This window comes from Electrona antarctica (genome assembly GCF_951216825.1).
Source record: "Electrona antarctica genome assembly, chromosome: 7".
Taxonomy (NCBI): domain Eukaryota; kingdom Metazoa; phylum Chordata; class Actinopteri; order Myctophiformes; family Myctophidae; genus Electrona; species Electrona antarctica.
This window is the reverse complement of record NC_136812.1, coordinates 38,224,590-38,233,500: the sequence shown is the minus strand read 5'-3', so window position 1 is coordinate 38,233,500 and position 8,911 is coordinate 38,224,590. Positions and strand designations below refer to the sequence as shown.

General features: G+C 41.0%; 1 protein-coding gene across 1 annotated transcript; it reads left to right on the top strand.

The window, feature by feature from the left end:
- Positions 1–218: 218 nt before the first annotated feature.
- On the top strand, positions 219–8,421 carry lpxn (leupaxin; the record flags this gene model as incomplete). The annotated part of the gene is made up of 9 exons (XM_079504880.1): positions 219–231; positions 1,689–1,780; positions 3,388–3,467; positions 3,789–3,876; positions 4,596–4,844; positions 5,555–5,728; positions 6,037–6,118; positions 6,215–6,363; positions 7,513–8,421. 9 exons carry the CDS (start codon positions 219–221, stop codon positions 7,777–7,779), a joined length of 1,194 nt encoding a protein of 397 aa, XP_079361006.1. The 3' UTR covers positions 7,780–8,421.
- Positions 8,422–8,911: the final 490 nt, after the last annotated feature.

Sequence of the window (8,911 nt, the reverse complement as noted above, 5' to 3'; positions counted from 1 at the left end):
CCGTTTCCTGTATTCTACTAAAATTAGTTTTTCACTTCACTAATCTGCATAATCTGTGAAAGCACGTACGTTTGCATCAGAGGAAGTGACAGTTAGCACTCTGGATATCACAGACACACACACGCACACACACACACACACACACACACACACACACACACACACACACACACACACACACACACACACACACATGCTGGCTCAGTGACAGAGCAAACATGGATGAGTTAGGTAAGAGAACGTATTATCTCTCAAACTTTGCATTGCTGTTTGGACATGACAATAGTTAATCAGTGGGTTTAGCATAAATATATAGATAAAAACGGAATAATTAAACAAACCTAGTTGAAAGCAGTTGTGAAATATAATGTATGTTTAAACAGGGACATTCAAGGTTTTAGTTTACACTATTGCTCTTAATTATTATATGAATGTATTGTCACCTTCCCTTTAGAAGCTCTAACTTTCAAAATGCCTTTCCTTTTTCATTTCTATGTGATGTATAATTACATTATGACAAAGGAAGCAAGCTGGATTTCAGTGTAATGAAGTGAAAATCTTTCAAAATCTTTAACGTCATTTACAAAATAGCCTACAAAATAAATTGCCAAAATCACCTATCCACAAACTTAGAGTGGAGATATCTTGTAGATCGGCTATTTTCGCTTCTCATGTGTCATTGTTAATGTTGTAGTTATTTCCGTTTTTATTGCATCTTATGTATGTCATGCTTACGCTTTATTTCCTCTATGAAGCTCTTGTGGCGTCTCTGCCCTGGAAAGGTGCTTTACAGATTACGGTACTTGCTAACAGTACTTACTACTGAGCAGTGGTGTAAAGTAACAAAGTACATTTATTTACTCATCAGGGACAAATATTGTGGGCTACTTTTACTCCACTAACTAACTAACTAACTAACTAACTAACTAACTAACTATTGATTATTATTACAAAACATACATTAACCCCTTCAACCCTATATACATTTCGGTCATTTGAACATCTACAATCTACAAGTTCACAATGCATTGTGAGTTTGTAGATCTGTGAATTGAATGGGTTCAACGAAAGTACAGGTCAATACAAAAAATGCTACGAGGATAAAACCAGAAAAAGCACTAAGACTTGTTTATATCAGGATCCTCCAGTACAATTGAGCCTTGTAACTATAGCAGAAGTTTCAGTTCCTTGAAGAAGCTGCCTTCCTGAACAAACCTCAACCTCAGTCAGAAGCACCTTACATTGTACAGTACTCTGTATGCATAGTGTACCCAAACAGTGGGTCAGGAGGACCCATTTGTGGGTCACAGACCAATTACTATGGGTCACGACTTAATTTTCTTTTCACACATTTAAATTGTGAAAATAGCTGAAAATTCGACGCGTTGTGAGATTGTAGATCGGCTATTTTCACTACTTATTTATTATTTTTTTCATTTATATAATTTCTTAGATTTGTTTGTAGAAAATGTTTTTGTATAAAATGTAACAACAATCTTTTGAAACATTTCTTTTTTTATTTTGTTAAATTATCAATTATGTTTTTATAATTGATTCAATCGATTAACTATTGCACCCCTACATTTGTGCTGATATTTGTCTGCACACCCATGTCTGTATGCTTCTGAGTGTACGTGCATGTGTTCAAGCATGTACGATGATTTATATGATCATGTGTCGCATCGTAGATCAATTATTGGCGGAGTTGGTCCTCTACCAGCATTTACCAGAACCTGAGTCAGTCTCCGAGAAGAGTGGAGAAGCATCCTCATCCACAGAGGTGAGGACAAAACTACATATTCCCAAAAATATTGTATTCATTTATTTATTCATTTGTATCAAGACATGGTACCGACATATGGACATTCCAAGCAGAAGACAACCTTTACCCCTCCAACTACTGTACTTCAAAGGATGAATGGAAAAGAAAAATCACACCCGTGTGAACTGAGTGGTGCAACTACACATTTATTGTTATAGTTACTGTTGGTTGCTAACCATAGCAACCATGCTCGTTTTTTTGGTGCGAACAAACACGGGTACACGGGTACAAAGCCAGTTGTTGGAGTGGTTTGCACCACTCAAAAAAATGCTTTTACAAGAAGGGACGTATTGACACAGTGTTCTTGATGCTTTGATGATTTAAATCAAAATGGCATGATGTTGATAGTTACACAATCACTATTGCACATTGCATGGATGGACCTCAGTTAAGGTGGATCACCACCCATCACCACCTACCATGGCAAACCAGGCATAATTAACTGGTGGGCATGTCCATGTAAAAATGACATATTAACAAATACTGTACACTTTTTGGAAAAAAATCTTCTTATATAATACAAATGCCTGATGGAGTGATGGTCATGTTTTTGGGTGGAAAAAAACACGGCACTCCATCTTTAAGAACTACTCTCATAATCAGTGAAAACAGTATAGGGAAGAAAACTTACTTCAGAGAAAGTGAATGTTTCAAGCTAAACATGGATTGTGCAGGTTGTCATAGTAACTGACCAGAAAACATTAACCGCAGTGAAGTCTAATCATTTCATCGCACACAGTGATTTTTTTTAATGTTGATCCGGTGTGTGTGGTGAATATTACGATGTAATTAATAATTATTAGTTTTGTTTTTAAGGTCCAATCGTCAACATTTTTATGAAAATGGATGCTAAAAAATGTTTTTTGCGACCGCAGTTAACAATGAAATTGTTCCCGTCAGTCAGTCAATCAGTCAGTCAGTGACGCCACATACATATATGGTCATGCTTCGTGACATCACGTGATGTCATCAAAATTAAGCCCATATATGGATGTCATCAATATTGGCGAGCACCTCTACATCTCACCTCAAACCTCAAACCCTTAGATCTCCATATATGGAGCTGACCTGTTCTGACATTCTATATGTTGATCCTCCCTTGTTACTCTTCGATGTCTCCATTTTGACTGATACCTGTCCATTTAAACTCTAGACGGACCTGCCCCAAAGTTATTAGTGCAGCCACGTCCGGCAGCCGGCGAAAACTAGAGTTCTCAACAGGCCAGAAAATGAAGGCCCAGCACTACCTGGGCCCTCATCAAACCCTGTACACTCAAGACACTGCCCCCGCTGCCACCCATACATCTCCATATATGGAGCTGACCTGTTCTGACATTCCATATGTTGATCTGACCTCATCAAACCCTGTACACTCAAGACACACTCCACATATGGCCAGTACAGAATTCATTCCATATGTTGATCTGACCCCCCATTCCAAAGCACCATTGCTCACCCAGCAGTCTGCTGTCACCCAGGCGGATGCGTGGGCTTCTCGCCCTCAGGCGTTACTGGTAAACTGGCTACAGAATTATGTAGTGATGCTGTGTGTTGTTTTTCAACAGTTGCTGTTAGGTTCAGGTTATGCTGCACTAGCAGTAGCAGCTAAGGAAGGAGTTCGATCTACGTCCCCCAATGTTTACAGGTGATCCTCAAGTTACGTTTCAACATTTGCTCTGTTCTGTTAAACCCTGTGTAAACTATAAATATTGTACATGCATACATTTTTATTTAATTAATATACAGTATTTCTGTTCTTTGTGAACAATACTATTTTGGGCACGGAAATAGCAGAGGAAATCTACAAGCTCACAACGCATCACAGCTGTAGGTCTACTATTTTTTGCATGCATGCTGCAATTAGCAAATATTTCTGCATGTGTGTATCTGGGTATAAAACTATATGATGTGTCATCATGTAGCATGGTATGAAACATTTGGACTAAACAAACATTCGTTCTGTTAGTGAGTTGCCAGCACCTGTGGAAGCCTCCTTAAACTCCAATAAGGACCTGGATTCCATCCTGGATGAGCTTTTGGCCCTGGGACCAGCAGTGAGTACAGAGGATAACTGTATGGGCCTCACAATGTTTGTCACAGTGGCCCCAAGATGCTTAGCTACACACACAGATCCTCAGCCGATAAATTAGCAATGAATTGACCTTTAAGTCCGGCCGTTCCTCGGGGGTTATAGAGGAAGACCGCATTTGTAACTAAATATTGTAGATATCAATGAAATTGAAAAGGAGTTCCACTTATTTTCTCCCTTAAACTATGAGATTTGGTGTGATGAGGTTTAGTGATGAAAAGACCTTAAATGGCTATTTAAGGTATTTGCCAAGCAAAAAAGAGAATATACATGTGATATTTTTATTTTGGTTACAAATATTGCTTCAATTATTTATTTGTAATTGTGTTTTAGTTCTTTCTTTCTGTATATACTACCTATATGCTATCAAGAATGGGGAAGTACTACTTCATTACACGAGGGCTTAGATGCACAATCATTTTGTATCAGCAGAGGGCAGCCTTGTCATATTTAAAGTATACTGTGGTGTGGGATATATTCTCCCCGCTGCAGTATGCTATACAGTGCCAGGTTCAGGTAAATCTTAGAACCCATCGGCAAAAATAAAGGAAAAACAGTGCCCTCTTTTCCTTTGAATTTGACCTGAGCCAACTCAGTCTAGTAGTATACCAAACAGGTAGAGATTCAAAACTATAGCCTACTGTATAAAAACACGAGGTATTTATTTAATATCTTATCTTTTAGACTCCACCGTCTTCCTCAGCCCCACCACCCCTGGCTCCAAAGCTGTCTGTGAAAAAGAAACGCTATGATGGATTTCAGGACAATGACAGCACTGCAACAGGCGCTAAAGTGACAGGACCGACCCCGAACAGGAAGACGGACGCTATAGACGACCTTCTGGGAGGGCTGAGCTCTGACTTGGCGGAGATCGGTGTTCGCACCACAGCCAAGGGCCACTGCGCTTCCTGTGGCAAGCTCATTACAGGAAAGGTAATTCAGGGCAGAAACATAATACCGTTGTAAACCTCTTAACCACATGAACCCCGGCATCCCTATTCTGGGCTCGTCATAATAGGTGAACATTCAGGAAACATGGATGTGAACAAAATAGATTTGGAAACACAAATAACAGATTTACAAGCTCACAACACGTGCCATTGCAGTGTCATGTGAGCCTGTTGACCAGCTTTTTGAGCGGTGCACACCGCTCCAATGACTGGCCATGTGTGTCCGTATGTGACTAGTCCATATGTCCGTTTGGGGTATCAACAGCTGCAATACCGCTGGGTGACCTAAAGTGGCACTGTTGGACAGCCCAAAGGGCCACTCACACTGAGCACCACAACTATAACAATAAAAGTATAACTAACAATAACACAGTACAGTACAGTACAGTACAGTACAGTACAGTACAGTACAGTACAGTACAGTACAGTACAGTAACTATCACAATAAAAGTATAGTTGCACCACTCAGTTCGCACAGGTGTGATTTTTTTTCACTATTTGACGCACAACCTATAGGGTTTAAGTGGTTAATATGCATCTCCATAATTTATGCAGTCTCCAGTTAACGATAACTCCAGGAATAGTTATCGCCGTGGCGGCAAATTATGGGGATTTCAGAGTAAATATTATATTAAACATCTCCCATTGCATCTGTTCCTGGACTATGTGTTCTCTGCATCACTGCATGTGTAGATGATCACAGCCCTTGGATCGACGTGGCACCCTGAACACTTTGTATGTGCCAAGTGTGAGACAGAGCTGGGCACCGGCGGCTTCTTTGAGAGAGACGGACGAGCCTACTGTGAGAAAGATTACCAAGAGCTGTTCTCTCCTCGCTGTGCCTACTGCAAGGGAGCCATCCTGCAGGTGCTAATCCTCCACATTCACCTGAGAGTGTTGAAATGTACACACACTTTGACTCTCTCAGACTCACAACAAGATAAATGAACACAGCGTTTTACGCTCCCCTTTTTGTCGGCTCATCTATAAATTATACAGACATATTGTAGATACTGGGTATTATTTTTGTAATGGGTTTCTGAGGTACTGTCGAAATCGCTGGCTGACATTTGAACATCTCTATTTGTTTGCATAATAAAAGATTAGTGATCCTCAGAGGAGGGTACTGAGATAACATATTTCTGTGGCTGACCCGTCTCTGACTCCCAAACCAGAACATCCTAACGGCACTGGACCAGAACTGGCACCCAGACCACTTCTTCTGTGCTCACTGTGGAGACCGCTTTGGACCTGAAGGTAACAGGTTTTACTCCCTATGACCCAGTCGTCACAAAAAAAAATCAATCAGTCAGTCAGTCAGTCAGCTGTGTCTCTGTTTTCTTCCTATGCCAGGGTTCATGGAGAAGGACGGCAAGCCATACTGTAACAAGGACTTCTATCGCCTCTTTGCTCCAAAGTGCTCTGGCTGTGGGGAGGCAGTGAGACAGAACTACCTGAACGCAGCCAACGGCACCTGGCATCCACAGTGCTTCGTCTGTGCAGTGAGTCTTTTACCTCGGACCACACACACGCACGCACGCACACACGCACGCACGCACGCACGCACGCACGCGCGCACGCACGGACACACACACACACACACACACACACACACACACACACACACACACACACACACACACACACAGCTGAAGAAGAAATGAGCGGGACACCCACACTGACACAATGCCGTAAGACTGCTGGGCTCTTTATTTATAATGTCTTGACCACAAGACCGATGGAATTCTGAAACAAGGAAACGAGGAAACCTTGTGGCTGATGAAGCTGCTGGGACTGAAGTGTTGCAAATGAACACAGGAGTTTGTGTTTGGAGAGTAGGCTGCAAGTCGCTTAAGTTCTCCAAATGTGCTTTCGTTCCCAGCACCTGTCAAAGTTGCCTAGATAGAGTATGAATACTTCCACTTCTCCTCCACTGAAGAGATATCTGTCTCAGTATTATTAATGTTATGCCTCATTTGTACTCTGTCATACGAGTAAGTATAAATCAGGCTTTAGTGAAGATCAGAGAGTTGTCTTCACTATGTCTTCATTTGATCATGATGACACTACTTCTTCATTTGATCATTATGACACTATTTTTTTCCTTTGATCACGATGATAGCCAAACAAAGCCCAGATTATCTTTCCCCCATTATTAAGTAATCCCCTCCTCTCCTTCTCTACTGTATGTGTATGGTTTTGCACTCATTCACCCCAACTCTGGCTGTCTTTCTCCCCAGCATTCTATTCAGTTTGATTCTTTTCTGTTCAGTTCAGCAGATATTCCATGATGAAATGAAGACAGGATTAAAACAATAGATGATATCATATTCCATGCTTTTAAAGCAACCACAACAAATCCATACAAAATACACGCATTAGCACAAAATGAAAGGCTTTCATTCTGGGATAAAAAGTACTGTAGGGTCGTTTGCAAATTTAACAATCATTCTATTTCTTAGCCTATTGCCTGATTTAGTTTGTTTACTTTCCTTTATTTCGTTTATCTACTAATCTACTTGTTCTATGTTGAACACCTGACAAACCATCAATCCAGCGAACCACTAAAGAGTACAAGGTCGTCACACACATTCTTGTAGTTGCAAAATCAGATGTCATTCTCTCTTCCCTCCTCTCTGTTGCCCAACCAGGACTGCCGGAAGCCGTTCACTGACGGCGGCTTCATGGAGATGGACGGCCGGCCCCTCTGCTCCCTGCACTTCCACACCCGCCAAGGCACGCTGTGTGGCAGCTGCGGCGAGCCCATCACGGGCCGCTGCATCTCTGCCATGGACCGCAAGTTTCACCCCGAGCACTTTGTGTGTGCCTTCTGTCTGCGCCAGCTCAGCCAGGGGGTCTTCAAGGAGGAGAAACAGAAGCCATACTGCTCAGCCTGCCACAGCAGGCTCTTTGAGTGAGATTGGATATATATATATATATATATATATATATGAACCAGTTGGTGGAAGAAGACGTGTCACAGACGCAGATTTTCTTAGTGCCAATAGCACAATGTAGAAACACTGCTTGCTACAAAAATCCTGCATTCAAAACTTTCCTCGAGGAAAAGTACTAAGGCATTGGCATCAAAATATACTAAAGTACTCATTATGCGAGAAGATGTCTTATTCTGAACCACTGCAAAAAATAATAATACCCTCCTCCCATTCACGTTGGATCTCTGATCTGACCAATTTTAAAATTGGAAAAAATGTAATATACACTGCGTGGTTCCATCTCCAAATTCAGTAAAGTATGGCAGCCTTTTCTATCACATGTTGACCGCCTTACTCTCGTACCCCCGACTGAACCTGATTCAGGTTACCTGACTAGCCTGCCTGTCTTGCCTGGATGATGTTTGTGACCATGAGCTGATTTGTATATTGATTGTATTGGAGTTTTGTTTTTTGGTGTGTTGTTTTCTTCTTGCGTGTGTGTGTGTTGTTGGTTTTTGGTTTTGTTTTTGTTACTCCGTTTCTTTGTTTATTATAAAAAAAACTTAAACATTTTAATTAACAGAACGTTAAGAAAAAAGTACTCATTATGCAGAATGTTCCATTTCACAAAATCTCAAAATCTGTCAAACACTTTGTAATATTTACAGTATTGGGTAAATGTACTTTACTGCATTTTACCCCAAATTGACACTAATTATCCTGCGGACCCCCATTTGAAGAGATATGCCAGGGACCCCCATAAGAGAAGAGATTTTTACGGCTCTAGCAGTGATTCTCAACCCGTTTAATTTCAAGGACTCCCAGTTTGCATTAGTCCACGGACCCCCATTTAACAGCATTTCTATCTCTGGGACCCCAATTTATATTGTAAAATCAATGTTAATTGAACTCTGAGAGTGTACAAAATGTGTACACTCTGAGTTACAGACCCATGGGGTCCATTTGGTTCCACTGCTTTACTGAACAGAAGATGTGAGGTGACAGAGTGCGTGTTAGATTAAAGAGGAACCATGCACAACGATTGTTGTCATCATCACAGTGTTTGGTTTGGAGTGGATGAATATATCTGTCCATTTTCAGTTTTCTAGTATTT